The sequence below is a fragment of the Pimephales promelas genome, chromosome 12, assembly GCF_988280905.1.
Source record: "Pimephales promelas chromosome 12, fPimPro1.hap1.1, whole genome shotgun sequence".
NCBI classification, from domain to species: Eukaryota; Metazoa; Chordata; class Actinopteri; order Cypriniformes; family Leuciscidae; genus Pimephales; species Pimephales promelas.
This window is the reverse complement of record NC_142780.1, coordinates 34,272,410-34,288,277: the sequence shown is the minus strand read 5'-3', so window position 1 is coordinate 34,288,277 and position 15,868 is coordinate 34,272,410. Positions and strand designations below refer to the sequence as shown.

Sequence of the window (15,868 nt, the reverse complement as noted above, 5' to 3'; positions counted from 1 at the left end):
CTTGATATGTACTATAATGAATTAAAAAAATGGTTTTAATAAGTATATTTTTATACTTATTAAAACCATTTTTTTATTATTATATTTTTTATTAAAACCATTATATGTTCTAGCATACTCATCATAAAAATCAAGTTTCGATAGAGCAAACGTTTAATAGGATTTGATAAAATAAAAATTAAATTGTAAAACTTACGTGCGGTTGACGTCATATTGTGGGCGTCGTCGCCTGCGCAGGAGGAGGATAAACGGATGCTAATTTATTTTAAACAAAACTCATTTCGTTCATTGACGCAAGACGATGTCAATACAACAGAAAGACAGTAAACACCGAGTTTAAGCTTCGAAAGTCAAGGTAAGATTGTTTTTTAGACCTGGCCAACCAGTCAGTCTCACCTGAAGGAAAGATAAAAGAAAGGCAGAAATAATAATAGTCTCTCTAATGATTTGTCAGGTGTGTCATCATGGGGTCTTGGATGTTGGTTTGGATTCTGTGTACCACAGTCATTCTGAGTGAGTGTGTCTGGCGTTATTGAATGAAATAGTTCATTATTAAACTATAAAACTTGTTTGGACATGTAATATTACTTCAAATACAAGTCTAATCATTTTTTTTCCCTCGTCAGCAAAGAACAGTTTTATCCACAAACATTCATCGAATTAAAATTGTTTAAGTAAAAGATGGAAATTACATCAATACATAAAATGTATCAAAATAAACACTGTAAATAAAAATGCTATTTTAATAGTAGAATGCATTTTCAAAAAATACTTGTATTACATTCATTAATTTTTTTTTCACCAATTATTAGAGTTATTTAGAGTGATTAAATTATTTTCATGCTTGAGTGAAAGTTTTGCATCCTAAAACTATTGCTTTATGATTATTATGCATGCATTCCTCAAAAAAAGTAGTGAAACTGTAAAAGGCATTGGAACTAGTCAGTTTGCAAACCCTATTATATGTAATATAACATATTAATTATTTTCGAATTACTGTCCCCAGTGCCTGTGTGTCTTAATGGACCAATAACAGTACATGTTAAGACTGGACGACCTCTCTATGTTGCGCTTGGTCAAAATATTGTTTTGGAAGCCGAATTCAAGAAAAATCCAGACGACGTGATAGTCATGGTGACGTGGGACCTGGAGAGAGGGAAGGACACTATCAGACTCTCGGCTGCTCAGGGAAGCAGAATATCTTTGGAGAAAAACAATGCACTTCTGCAGATCTCTCATGTTGCAGAAGGAGACTTTGGGATCTACAAGGTCACCGTTACAGACAGTAATGGCTATCAGGAGCATGACTCTGTAGAAGTGCGAAAGATAGGTAAATATATGACCACAGTGTTAGTTCAGACTGACCTGTGCACCAGCTGTTTTGAATATTTTCAAGTCATGCACAGCTATTTAAGTCTAAAGGCATGTCATGCATAACACGCATGCACACAACCAGTTGAACAAGTTTCTTTTTTTACATCTACTTCTTTCAGAGGAACCTCCAAAGGCGTATATTGCACGCGTGTTGGAGTGTGTGGTGGATAAACATGACAAGGCACAGTGGGACAGTCCTCAGTTCTCATGGCTGGTCGATGGCATTCCAGTAACCAATCAAACCGGCAGTAGACTCAACATCTCAGAGGTTCAGGGAGTTAACTACACCTGCGTCATCAAGAATAGCCTCAACGTAACGTTCATGACGCATTATGAAGCACCAAAAGGTATTTTGCAATGTCAAGAATGTATACAGTAGCTAGGGTTTGAATTTTAACCATCACTATTCAGATTCTTATCAATTCCTAATTTCTATTCCAAAAACAGACTGTTCTGATGAAATGGCGTATTTTCATTTTTGGCGTGCTAGCAAAAAAAAAACAAAAAAACGTAGCTGTGTACAATGCTTACCATTCAGGGGTCTCATTTATAAAGCGTGCGTACGCACAAAACGGGGCTGGAAACGTACGTACGCCAGTTTCCACGCAAAGTTTGTGATCTATAGACCATTTCACAAGATGTAAACAAGACTGGTCCAGAAACACTTCCTGTTTCAGTTTGTAACTGTTTTCTTTATTTCACATGTAAAGAAAACATCTTAAAGATGTTGATTTAACTTTTTTATTCAGTTTTATATGTTCTGTTGGTTGTATTTTATCCCAGCTTTTATGTAGTGTTAAAAAACTGAAACAGGAAGTGCTCCTGGACCAGTGTTGTTTACATCTTGTGAAATGGTCTATAAAAAACTAACTTGGCGGGAGAATGTGCGCACCATTAAGCAAACTTTGAGCCGTGCGTACGCACATTCTGGAGACAAGTGGAATTGGAGACACAGATGGTGAGCTGTAGTTAAATGTCTTTTTGGTCACTTTTAGAACGAAAATCTAAAGAAAATTATAGTCTATAGGATACAGAAAGATAATAGCCTACAAATAAAATTTCATTTACCAAGCCAATCACTTGAAGCCAATATCCATCCCTTCGCCGCGCCAGCACGCGCGTTGGGCCGTTTAGTGAAACTGACGCACATAATCTAACGGCAGATGAACCTTAAATCTTCATGAGTAGGCTAATAAATAAAGTGCACGTTCTCAATAACAGTTTAAATAAATTTGACTTCTGATAAACATTTAGATTAAATATGCCATTCTCGTTAATGGAGTTAAACACTTAAACTACATGAAATCATTACTGAGAAGTTACAAAAAATATATATCCAATAAATTGAAATATAGGCTATATTTGAAGAGTTCAGATGCAAAAGCCTCGAAGTGCCATTTGAAATTTTCTTCTAGAATGACCATTTTTATCAAGCTTGTGTATTTAAGTTCAGTGATTTCACTTAAATGACAATTAATAGGTAATCTTCATTGCCATTTAAGTGAAATTACTGGTCTTAAATATACAAGCTTGATAAAAATGATTTCAAATGGCACTTAAAAGCTTTTGCATCTGAACTCTTCATTTGTTGTGGATGCAATGCTTTTGAACATTTTCCCTCTGGCATGCAGTGTTTTATGATAATTGCAGATTGTCTGAGAAAATAGTTCCACAATCCACAACCATGTTTCCATTAAAAATATAAATTCATTAAAAATACTATTTTGAAAAGATTGAGAAAATCTTTCTCTGAAATGTATTTGACACTATTTGATTTATTCATTCAAAAACAAGGCAAGGATATAGGCTACTAAAAAAAAAATAATAATAATTTATTGCGACACAGCACATCTGTATTTCATATTTTCCTAACATCTTGTACGTTAACATGGTCTCACGTGGATGAATAATCACATGCAAATGATATGCAGATGAGGATATGCATATTTAAACTAGGCGTTGTAAGCTCCATATATGGTTATTTCGGGGAGGAGATGCATGTGCGCGCATTCTTCCGCTGACTGGGATTTATAAAGGGAATTCTGCGCAGGTTCTGGCGTACGCACGGTTTTATAAATCTGAATATTTTTTTTGGCTTTCGGGCGCACGTACACTTTTAGTAATGGATCCTACGCACAGTTTTATAAATGAGACCCCAGGACTCTCGCGTTGCTCTCCGCCGTTTTGAAAAGGTCAAAGGTTATCTCATCTCGGCAACTCGTGCATCAAACTATTCTAGGAGCTGCCCAGTGGAAAATACCACATGAGGTGGTGTTCACTGTTCATGTGCATTTTCCACATAATTACCGCAGCACGTCAAGGCTCCAATAGTAACATAGCTGATTTAGCTGAATAACGTTAACAAATCGAATATTTTATTGTAAAGTCTTACAAAATATTTTACATATACGTTTTTTTCAAGGGTTGTTATTCATCAAAGCTTTTGTGGAATGAGTGCATAACATAAATCATATTAATAAGACAAGCCTTTATTTTATTATTGCATAATTTCCACTTTTTGATACAGTCCACAGAACTGAACTTTCAGATCTACGCGCTTCTCTTATATATTCAAAGTCTCTGATTTTTAAAGCCCATATAAATATATCATATCATGCCCATATCATGCACTTTAAATCATTGCTGTCTTTTTGGGCCCCATTGCTGCTTGCAGCTGTATATCGACTCATTTTTTGAGGTGTGCACTTTTAGAATAAGTACATTTAAAGCAGATTCAGCACATGGTTTCTAAAGTACTGTCAGTCCGCTTGTCTACAGCAGGTTGTAATGTGTCGTGTTTGACTCTTCAGAATCTCGGCCCTGTTGTACGGGACTGATCGCAGTTGGAGTGATAATGTTAACAGCATTCTGTGTGGCTGGGTAAGACCTCTTATCTATTCTACTATATATGAAGAGTTCAGATGCAAAAGCCTCTAAGTGCCATTTGAAATTTTCTTCTAGAATGATCATTTTTATCAAGCTTGTATATTTAAAGGATTAGTTCACTTTTGAAAAAACTTTTGCTGATAATTTACTCACCCCCATGTCATCCAAGATGTCCATGTCTTTCTTTCCTCAGTCGAAAAGAAATTTAGGTTTTTGATGAAAACGTTCCAGGATTTTTCTCCATATAATGGACTTCAATGGGAACCGGATGGTTCAGGTCACGTAATACGTAATTACGTTCAAAAGGTCACGGGCGATGTAGCCAGAAGTACAGAGTCAGTGTTTACAAGTTGAACGCATAGGTTGAACGTGCAAACTAACTCAAACGCCGTTTACAAAAAAGGAATTAAAAGGTAAAACAACGATGTCGGACGATTTTGATTCTGTACTTCCGGCTACGTCGCCCGTGACCTTTTGAACGTAATTACGTATTACGTGACGTTACAAACGCGCCTCACGGAATGGAGCAAGGCTAGCATTTGTCCTTAGAAAAGTTACATTTTTGGAATAAGTTTTGAAATAACCGATCGTTTCGCATGATAAGACCCTTATTCATCGTCTGGTGTCGTTTAAAGACATTTGAAGCTGCATCTGAAACTGTTATTAACTGTCTTTTGGACCTTGAACCATCCGGTTCCCATTGAAGTCCATTATATGGAGAAAAATCCTGGAATGTTTTCATCAAAAACCTAAATTTCTTTTCGGCTGAGGAAAGAAAGACATGGACATCTTGGATGACATGGGGGTGAGTAAATTATCAGCAAAAGTTTTTTCAAAAGTGAACTAATCCTTTAAGTTCAGTAATTTCACTTAAATGGCAATTCATAGGTAATCTTCATGGTCATTTAAGTGATCATTTTAGAAGAAAATTTCAAATGGCACTTAGAGGCTTTTGCATCTGAACTCTTCATTTATATTTATATGGGTTGTGCCTTTAGCCACTCAAACTGTCCTCACTGTGCATTAAAGAAGATATATCCTTGATCACAGGCTGATTCTGAGCAAATTTGATCTAATATTTAATGCTTTTTAAAATGTTGCATATTTAAGTATCAAATGAGAATCAAAAAAAGATTGACTATATTTTGAGACAACAATCTTGTTTATGATTTTCAGTGTTGTTTAAGCACCAGTTTTTGTGTTAGGCACGATAATAAACAGTGCCTGACTTTTGCATTTGTTTACATGACATTATTAGATTCAGGTAAATATTAGATATTAAGTTGGGTGTCCACCTTAGTGATAATCACCATATTTATAGTGAAACCATCATATTTAAAAATATGATATAGTAAAATATCATTTATCGTTACTGTAAATTTATATTAAATTATTATGGGATCTACTTTTTAAAAGAATTTTGCTTCTGTATTTTTAACATATATTTTTATATTAACATAATTTAATGGCAGTATATTTATTGAAAAGGGAATTCCTTTATTTAAAATAGTTGGATATTATTAAAAATGCATGATTTTCAGCTGAAGTATCTTTCGTATCTTTCTTTGTTTACTACAAACATCTATGGGTATAGAAAAGCATGTTTTCCTTTAGGTTGTACCCTATATATATATATATATATATATATATATAAGCCCAGCCCGAGTCTGTTTACTTCATTATTTTTCACGGACTGTTCACGTTTTTTTATTCCAGGTTATTTGTCATGAAGAAATACAGAGAAAACCACTACCAAAGACCCGGGGGATGAGCAGCATCTCATACACTCAAAGACAGCTTTTTATTTGATTTATTTACATGTTTAAGCATTTGAAGAGTTATTTTGATTTAATTTATTTTACCTATGTTAATGTACATGCTTTTCCTTTCTTTTTTTCAAAACATGGTGAGCATTTATTAGAAATTAGCATTTATTTTAAACTATTGCTCATTCTGAATGTATAACTCTCAACCAGTTCTCAGGGAAATCAGGTTCTTAAATGTTCTCAGGTTTTCTTACTGTATGTCACATGGAATCGATTCGGTTTAGTCTGTACATTTGTATAGGCTATGTTTAATTTATTAATGACAGAAGAAGGTGCTTGAGTTTATTGTTCATTGGCTTAACCTTTAAAAATAACCGTTCTTAAAGTGCCTACATGGATCTATACGTCTTGTTTACAAAAAAAGATATCACTGTTCATTAGCGATCTACCTCATTTGTTCTTAATGTTCTGTATGAGAATAAGTTTGTTCAGTGAATAAAAGTGTGTGAAGTGAAGTGTATGGAAGATCTGCTTGCTGAAACGGAGAATAGTGGCTTTACTCCACAGGAAAGGGAAAAAGGAAACGGCTCGCTTTGTAAACACGGCGACGCCTAAAGACCTTTGACCTGCTGAACTCACACGAGTTCACACATCAGTCCGTCCCGTACTCGCTGACGGCATGTTAGCAGCTCCGCTCTAGGATCTGAAGTTTGTGGACACAAGCGTCTCTTTCAGGAAGTTATGAGAGGTTTGTTTTGAAAAGTTTCAGACTCCGCCTGTAATGTTGACTTCTGCTCGTATGTTTCTGATCCCCTTCTCCACACAGGAGACATGAAGCCTCGACTACACACGTTCACCCGGACCGTCCTCCTTCTGCAAGTCTGCTGTGAGTTATTATCTGTGATGTCTTTGTGTTTATATAGACTTTATATGGGCTCGCGTCGCGGGAACACTTGAATTTGATTGGCCAATTACAGCATGCTTGATGTTACTTTTATTTCAATTTTCAAATAAATGCTGTTCTTTAGAGCTTCAGCCTCAAAAATCATGTTTTTCACAAAAATATTAAGCAGTACAGCTTTATTTAAATTTGAAGGTTCTATATAGAACCTTAAAAAGGTTCTATCAGCGCTACATATTTGGAACCGCTAAAAGGTTCTAAACAGAATCCTATTTAAGAACTCAATAATAAGAACCATTTAGTGTTCTTTGTAACCAGGAAAAAGGTTCTATATGGAACCTTTTGGGTTCATTCATTATCATTTGTTTTGTCCTTTCCGGATTACATATTTCATATTATTGATGAACATCAAGACCCTAAAATGTATTTATGAACGCATGTGAATTATCACAAAATTCAAGCTGAATGTATATATTTATATCATTTTATAGTTAATCAATATCACACGAAGAGTGCCGTTTCAGTTTTTCTCCTCCAAAAATCAACAGGATTAAAGTGTGATATTAAGTTACTACAACAGTTTAATAAACAATAATTTAATTACAACTACCAAATGTTGCTGGATAATGTAATATATGAACGAATAATAGCATATAAAGTTGAGTAAAGAACCCTATGCTTCATATATAGAACCCCTTTTTCTAAGAGTGAATAATAATAATGATTATAATGTTTCTTGATCAGCAAATAACTATAGCCTATTATGGGGGGGCGTAATGACTCCAATATTCAGATTGATAATTTTTCCTTTTTAACGTTTACATTTCTTGGCATAAACAAACACCATAAATACATTTAGATTAATTAACTATATTATTATTTAATAAAAAAGTAACGTTTATTGAATGTTGGTGTATTTTTAAGTGTATATTTTTTTATTTCTGTTTCAAATAAATATTTTCTAACTTTCTATTTATCAAGAAAATCCAGAAAAATGCATCACGTTTTCCACAAAAAAAAACAAAACAAAACTAAGCGGCACAGCTTTATTCAAAATTGGTAACAATGAGAAATGATTATTTTTTATATTATGGGAGACGTAACGCCTCCAATATTTAAATCATTATTGTTTTTGTTTTTAAATAAGTAATTAACATTTTCCCCTTTCTTTAACATTTACAATTCAGTAAACAGTCTACAGTTATTATTGGACCATGTTATTTCAATACGGTGGTGTCTTACGTGTAATTTTTTTATTTCAAATAAATGCTGTTCTTTTGAACTTTCAATTAAACCCTGGTTAAATCAAATAAAAAGCTGTATTTGAGTGTATGAGTGGCTGGCTGCTCATGATTATTATTATTATTATTATTATTATGATTTGTTTAAATTAAATTGAATTTGTCAAAACCTGGACTTTCAAACATCAAAATGTAATTTATTAATATGTAATTGTGTACAAAATTATATATATATACACACATCGTTTCCTATTGTAAAATAGGCGTCGTTTCTAACTTCTATTTCTGGCATGCACGCGTGTCACGGTGGTAAAGCTCTAACCTGTTAACATGGGAGCCGAAATAAAAACGGACACGCCGCGCTGATGAGACGCTTACGCGTGAATGTGTGAATTACCATGTTAAATGCTTTGTATTTTCATACTTTGTTAATGATCAATTAATAATTTCTAAATGAAGTATAACATTATTTGCAAACCAGTTGTTTAAGAGTTGTCAGTCATTCATAAGACCACTTAGAAAGTGTAAGTAAATGTAGTAAATACAGTTAGTTATAAAGCATTTAGTAGTGGTCAGTTAACTATTTTTGTGAGCTAATCTAAAGTGAGGACTATTCATGCTTTGTAAAGCATTTATAAAGACGATTTAAAGACTCGTCAATCTTCTAAACAGTAAAATGTAACAAACACAACGCAGTGATACAGAACACAGAAATATTTAACAGCCTTTAAAAATGCTTTACAAGGCATGACTAGTCCTCACTTTAGATGAGCTCACGAACATAGTTAATTGACCACTACTAACTGCTTTATAACTAACCAAATTAACCCTGAATTACAGCATTAATACATGTTAATAAAGCATTAATTAACACATTAAGTAACCATCACTATATGTCTGAATAATAAGATGTATGAATGTACATTTAAATAGTTTATTAATCATTTACTTACTCGCTATAAGTAATCGTATGAACCACGGACAACTCTTAAATAACTGGTTTATAAAAAATGCAATTCTTCATTTAGAAATGATAAATTGATCATTAATAAAGGATGAAAATACAATTATTAAACAAATTATAGATATGCTTTTAAATCAAGAAGAAAGCATTTATAGCTGTATTTATGAACTGCTTATTAATGTCTATTAATGCTTTATGAATGATGAATTAATGGTTTACTCATGCTTAACTAATGATTATTAGCGTGTAGTTATTATAAAGTGTTACCAATATATGCTGTAACCGCAGGGCTCTGGAGCGGCCAGTGTTTGTCCGTCCACTTCTCCAGCCAGCAGTCGGTGTATGTAGTCAAAGGCCAGGATTTGATCCTACAGGCACAAATCGAGCTTCTGGAGGGGGAACGCGTTTCTGAAGTCACATGGGAACGCAGCGCAAAGACTTCTGGGAAGAGTTCAACAGTGGCTGAGTTTCCTGGTAGAGGTCCCTCTGATGGGAGAGTGACTGTTGAGCAACAGGGATCCGCACTGAAGATCAGGGCTTATCAAGCGTCGGACGGTGGCGTTTATACGGTCACAGTAACAGACCAATCAGGACAGAGACGTTCTGCTCAGCGAAGCGTTCAGGAGTACCGTAAGATCATTCATTCATGATACTCCTCAAACGCTGACTTAATTCCACCTGAACCACTAAACACACAGACTATTCACACTTGTATAAATATACACACATACAGTGCTGCTTAAAGGAGTAGTTCACTTTTGAAAAAACTTTTGCTGATAATTTACTCACCCCCATGTCATCCAAGATGTCCATGTCTTTCTTTCTTCAGTCGAAAAGAAATGAAGGTTTTTGATGAAAACATTCCAGGATTTTTCTCCATATAATGGACTTCAATGGGGTCCAAACGGTTCAAGGTCCAAACGAGAGTTTCAGTACAAACTGCAAACTGTTCAAAGGGCTTTAAACGATTCCAGACGATGAATAAGGGTCTTATCAAGCGAAACGATCGCTCATTTAATAATTAAATAACAAAGTTTAAGTTTTATAAGCTCAAATGCTCGCCTTGCTCTGTTCTGTGATGTGCGTTTGTGACTCTCCTGTTCTTTTTTCAAGTCATTTGGTTCATTCAACGAACGAAACGAACGGAATGACTCGGAAAAAGATCTGATCGATCTGGCAATCTTACATAGCGTGGTTATAGCAGATAAAGTGAATCCAGAAGTGCCTTTCACCATGTCACGACTTAATGAAACGATTTTCGAAACATTATTTTAAGGTAATAAATCTTACTTGGTGTTGATTTAAGAATCAAGGGTTCATAAACTTTTCAACTGGGTATTTTTTTGTTAGTTTTTTTTTTAAGTTTGTCTTGTGTAAACATATTTTACATTAAAGGGATACTCCACTTTCATTTTTTTTTTTTTTTTTTTTTTGGAAATGGGCTCATTTTACAACTCCGAGTTTTACCGTTTTCGAATCCATTCAGCCGATTTTCGGATATTTAGAAGAATATCAGTAAGCAGACAGTTTCTGGTCTCATTGACTTCCACAGTATATATTTTTGTCCTACTATGGAAGTCAATGGGACCAGAAACTGTCTGGTTTCTGATATTCTTCTAATTATCAAAAAATCGGCTGAATGGATTCGAAAACGGTAAAACTCAACTTAACTGAAAAATGAGCCTATTTCCAGAAAGAAAAAAAAAAGTGAAGTATCCCTTTAGATATTTTTTTTTTCAAGACGGTACTAAATAAAAAATAACATGCATTTTACTTAATCCCTCTTATTTTGTTAAACTTGACATTTTCACAGATTCTGTAAGGGGTTTCACAAAACTTTTAAGCAGCACTTTATATCACAAATTGTGACATTTTATAAAGCGTTATCTACAAATGGACTTTCTTCATTACGTCCTTGTACTTTTCTCGGTTTGATGTTGTGTGTGTGTTTCAGTGCCGGTGTATCACGTGTCGGTGATGGTGAATGTGTCTCACGCCGTTCTTCACTGTATGGAGGCCTGGGGAACGGATCCCTCCTTCACGTGGCTGTATGAGCGAGTGCTGGTGACGGGGGCAGTGGGCCGTGTTTCGGCAGATGGAGCGTCTCTGTTCGTCTCCGGGACCTTCTGCGGACACTTCACCTGCGTGGTGAGCAACAAACTGGGACACAGTTCGGCCACATACGCCGCAGGTACGCCGCTCAGCATCAGGGTCACTAATGATAGGAAGATGCTGTTTCGAGCATGTTTATTCAGACACAAGAAATCATTTTTGAAATATTTTAAAGGGATACTCCACCGTTTTTTTTCATATTAAACTATGTTATTCCCTTAACTAAGACGAGTTGATGCATACCTCTGTTTCAGAGCCGTGTGAAAGCACCGACAGTAGCACGAGCGCTGTGGTTGTGTTTCTGCTGCTTTTCCTGGCGCTCGGAGCCGCATCTCTGGCCTTTCTGCTGTGGAGGTGCGTTTAAACAATTCATTGTGTTGTTTTAGCAACTATTTAAGTTTTTATTAAACCTCACGGTCACAGTAACACACTTACAATGATATTTGTGAGGCTTAAAAGCAGAAAAATGAAGCTTGAGTTTGATGAAGCTTTGAATGTCGTTGTTAGGGGTAAAACACTATTGTGAGAATCTAGGATCAGCGTTCTCCACTAAAAGTGATCGGACGGTAGGGTTGGATATCGAGAATCGAGTATCGATTGGAACCGAGACTAACTTTTCGTTTTTCCCGGAATCGTTCAAAAGTTAAAATTTCGATTCCTAGTTTCGATATTCACAGTCCGCCGAGCGGAAGAAGAAACCGCTGAACAACACCAACGAAGAAGCGTCTACCGGAAGTGTTGGCATAACCGCGCGAGTCGAACATGAGTAGCTTACGTCGGGGATCCAAAGTGTGGCTTCACTTTTCTAAAAATAACTAAATCTCGGCAAAATGCAAAATTTGTGACAAAAGGAGTATTTTTACAGAAGGAGTATTTCCTTCAGAAAGGATTATTTCCTTCAGAAAGGCCGTTGGTTAGCAAAGTTAGCTAAACTTTTTTGACCCTGCCTCTTAAAAGAATCGGAATCGAGAATCGTTAGGAACCGGAATCGAAACAAGGAATCGGAATCAGAATCGTTCAAATTCAAACGATACCCAACCCTAACGGACAGACCAAACCGACTCAAAACATTGAGGGCTTGTAGTACACACACACACACACCGTCTACAACTTTACCAAGTCTCACCCCAATCAAAACTGTTTTCGGTTCCCTATTTTGTCTCATGTGGTGGATATCAGATATTTCAGATGTGATTGGTCACTTTTCTCAATCAGACAATCTTAAACTGTCAGTTTTAACCACAATAATCTGCATTTTGGACTATCAAAAGTGGTCTAGACGACTTTAACCTTGATCTTTCATTACAGATGACGAGTGGGTGAGTTCTTCTGGACAGTAATCAGTATAAACTACATCAGCTTGACATTTGCATACCAGACCAGTAGAGAACGATTCTCTGGCATCTGATTGCAGTAATTATTGAAAAAATTGAAATTCGCGACTGGACGTTAAAATGTTTGAAGTGGCCACTTTCACTGAGACTGCTATCTTTCATTTCACCGAACTCGGTACATCTATGAGGTCGGATGTGGCGACTGGCCACTTAGTGGCGCTATAAAACAAAAAACATGAAAACGGCTATTAAAAAACGGCTGTTGGAACGAATTCCGAAATTCGAATATAATTTGAATATTATAAAAATCAATACTAATCGAATGTTGAAGTTACCGTTTGAATATTTCTTTTTTTATGCCTTGGCTTACACGCATGTGAAAATGCCTTTGTTTTGTCTGGTGAACAATAAAGTTTTTAAATCGTAACACAACACACAAGTGTGCACGTTATCCAAGGTGTATCATCATAACAACTGTCAAAAATGGTAGCCTAAATGTTTAACGATGTAAAAAAAAAAAAAGCACATGTGAAGCGAAAAACGCAAATATCTCAACGGATTCGGTGCGCATCGAGCTTGTTGGAACCGTCAAGTAGTCGAACTGAAAAGAACGATATTTTTCAGAATATTTTGGTGGTGTTTTCATGGAGATATCAGCCGAAAACCATCGGAAGCGCTTCAACCATATTCAGCACGAATAAAATGTGTATTAGATGTCCCTCTAGTGGACCGAACGTGTAACAACAACCACATGCATGATCCATAAGCATGTGTAATGTCGTAAATATTAATAATAAGATAAATTTTAGCATTTAATATTTGAATATTATTCGAATATTAAATAAAATAAGGAATGGAATTCGAATAGTATTATAGAGGAAGATTGACAGCCCTAACGGCTATAGCTGCGCAACAGAAAACTGGCATGTCCAAGGTGCTGTCTACGAGAACATTAGAGTATCTCGAAAAATATGGCCGCCTGTCGGCGAATAAAGTTTGAGCAGCTGTCAGACAAGGTTACGGAACGAAACTCGCTAGGCCTGTTTGATGAAATTCGAAAGAAATCGTCCACCGGGGGCGCCTTCGCGTTTTTCACGTGCATATATTACAAAATTTTATTTATATTCGCACACGCCCACAACATTCATGACCACATGGTAGAACTCCTCATTCGGAGCAACTTTGCCTCTAGGATCGCCGCCGTCAAACGAATCGTTTGTTAAATATTGGATATTATTTCACGAACTAGTCGTAGGTTTCTAACTCTACCCCGATAACTGTATTTCCTTGGCTGCAAATGGTCTTTTCCATCTATGATCGAGGGGGTTACGTGCTTGCTTAATAAAACAATACATTAACACATGTTTAAGACCTTAAAGTGCTTGAACCCTGTGATCAATCAGAGTTTCTTGACTTTTCTAGTCCGTTTTCTCAGAGATGTCTTGTTTTCTCCACCGCAGGAGACACCGGCACGGACACAACAGAAGAGAGAGACTGAGAGAGCCGTACGACGTGGATCTGTGAGACTCGTACAAACACTGACCAAAGCTGATGGACTGACTGTCACTTGAAGCTTTCACAATACCTTTTTATACTCTATTGGTCCATGCTTTGCAGACGCTTTTGTATAAATTTAGGGTGCTTTCACATCTGTAGTTCGGTTCATTTGGTCCGGACCGGGGCCGAAGAATGATACTTTATAGCATTTTCAGGGGTTTTGGATCATTTCACGCCACACTGAATGCTCTGGTCCGAATCAGTTGATGAAACATCAAGCGTTCACGTAAACACTACATTCAGATTCACCAGTCGGAATGAATTCAGTTAGATTGAAACAAAAGCTGTGCTTGTAAACAATGAATGGCGACTGCAGAAAGCAAAAGCTGAACCCCGGACATCGACGGCCGGACATGTCCGGGAAAAAGAGGACGGTAACCCTTACTACTCAGAACAACAGCCTACTAGCTTAGGTTCCAAAACAAGATGGCCGACACTATGAGTTCATTCTGTGAGTAGGATCGCCCTCTATGGGCGGGTTGAGGACATGCGGGACAGACCCGAATACTGACTGTAGTCTTTAGCCTCTGGAAAACAATCCTCAGATGATGCAAAATGACGATTTTTGCGCCATCTGAGGATTTTTTCCAGACAAAAAAATACATAAATCTCTGGTCTCAGGGGGATATGAGGGTGGAAAACCCTCCATCACCAGGAGGTTTCATTAATACGCTCTTTTCTGAAATACTTATATTCTTGAAATACGTATATAATTCAAATCAAAATTGATTTTTATACACTTTATATTATTCTAAACATCCACACTTTTTATACAAAGTATAAAATCTTAATATGAAATATTGTATAATATGGTAAATGTGATAAGAAGACAATGATGGAAGATATTCTGATAAAAAAAATAAAATAATAAACATTTCGGGTATTTGTTCGTTTATAATTGTTTTATACATGTTATATATAGATTATTTAATTGGTAAGTAGCCATGTAAAAAAAAAATTGTTTACACAGATTTATTCTGTTTTCATTACCAGTTTTGTCTCATGTGCTGGATATCAGATATTTCAGATGTGATTGGTCACTTTTCTCAATCAGACAATCTTAAACTGTCAGTTTTAACCACAATAATGTGCATTTTGGACTATAATTTACAAGTCAAAAGTGGTCTAGACAACTTTAACCTTGATCTTTCATTACAGATGACGAGTGGGTGAGTTCTTCTGGACAGTAATCAGTAGAAACTACATCAGCTTGACATTTGCATAATAAGCTCTTCTGGATTCCATAATTATGAAGTCGAAATTCCAAAAGTTTACCAATGGGAAAGACGTGTAAAGAATGGAGATTTAAGCATCGTATTCTCTCATTCCTGCATTTAAAGGGATAGTTCACCCAAAAATGATTTACTCACCCTCAAACCATCATAGGCAGGCGTATATGACTTTCTTCTTTTAGCCGAACACAATCAAATTTAGATAAAAAAAAAATATCCTTGCTCTTCCAAGGTTTATAGAGAAAAAAACGGCATTTATCCATCTTTAAATTAATCCATAGGACTCCAGGTATTGTTCTTGATAAGTAAAACTATTTTAAAAAATCACTTTCGGTAATTGAAATAAAATAAAATATATATATAATAGGTGAAAAACACATACATATACATATACGCGTGTGTGTGTGTATGTTTTTTTCACTTATATATATATACACACACATATATATTAAATATCATTTAAATCGAATCATTTAAATAGTGTGTGTATGTGTGTGTGTG

General features: G+C 35.7%; 2 protein-coding genes across 3 annotated transcripts; both read left to right on the top strand.

The window, feature by feature from the left end:
- The first annotated feature begins 233 nt into the window (after positions 1-233).
- LOC120491147 (uncharacterized) lies at positions 234-6,540 on the top strand. 2 transcript variants are annotated; one of them, XM_039688782.2, is made up of 6 exons: positions 234-355; positions 455-513; positions 1,007-1,330; positions 1,494-1,721; positions 4,185-4,254; positions 5,977-6,540. In XM_039688782.2, the coding sequence occupies exons 2-6, from the start codon at positions 465-467 to the stop codon at positions 6,029-6,031; spliced, it is 726 nt and encodes a 241-aa protein (XP_039544716.2). In that variant the 5' UTR covers positions 234-355; positions 455-464; the 3' UTR covers positions 6,032-6,540. The 2 variants fall into 2 exon arrangements, with proteins under 2 accessions (XP_039544716.2, XP_088974203.1); XM_089118077.1 differs by lacking the exon at positions 455-513 and having other exon boundaries at positions 270-355.
- Positions 6,541-6,636: 96 nt separating this feature from the next.
- LOC120491145 (uncharacterized) lies at positions 6,637-14,763 on the top strand. Its single transcript, XM_039688780.2, has 6 exons — positions 6,637-6,774; positions 6,853-6,912; positions 9,421-9,762; positions 11,087-11,323; positions 11,499-11,598; positions 14,039-14,763. The coding sequence occupies exons 1-6, from the start codon at positions 6,768-6,770 to the stop codon at positions 14,100-14,102; spliced, it is 810 nt and encodes a 269-aa protein (XP_039544714.2). The 5' UTR covers positions 6,637-6,767; the 3' UTR covers positions 14,103-14,763.
- Positions 14,764-15,868: the final 1,105 nt, after the last annotated feature.

Excerpts from the sequence above, each read along its gene's own strand:
- LOC120491145 (XM_039688780.2), top strand. Across the intron at positions 6,913-9,420 it reads CCTCCTTCTGCAAGTCTGCT|GGCTCTGGAGCGGCCAGTGT; the intron begins GTGAGTTATTAT and ends CTGTAACCGCAG. Across the intron at positions 9,763-11,086 it reads GCGAAGCGTTCAGGAGTACC|TGCCGGTGTATCACGTGTCG; the intron begins GTAAGATCATTC and ends TGTGTGTTTCAG.
- LOC120491147 (XM_039688782.2), top strand. The coding sequence starts at position 465 with ATGGGGTCTTGGATGTTGGTTTGGATTCTGTGTACCACAGTCATTCTG. Across the intron at positions 1,331-1,493 it reads TGTAGAAGTGCGAAAGATAG|AGGAACCTCCAAAGGCGTAT; the intron begins GTAAATATATGA and ends TACTTCTTTCAG. Across the intron at positions 1,722-4,184 it reads GCATTATGAAGCACCAAAAG|AATCTCGGCCCTGTTGTACG; the intron begins GTATTTTGCAAT and ends TTGACTCTTCAG.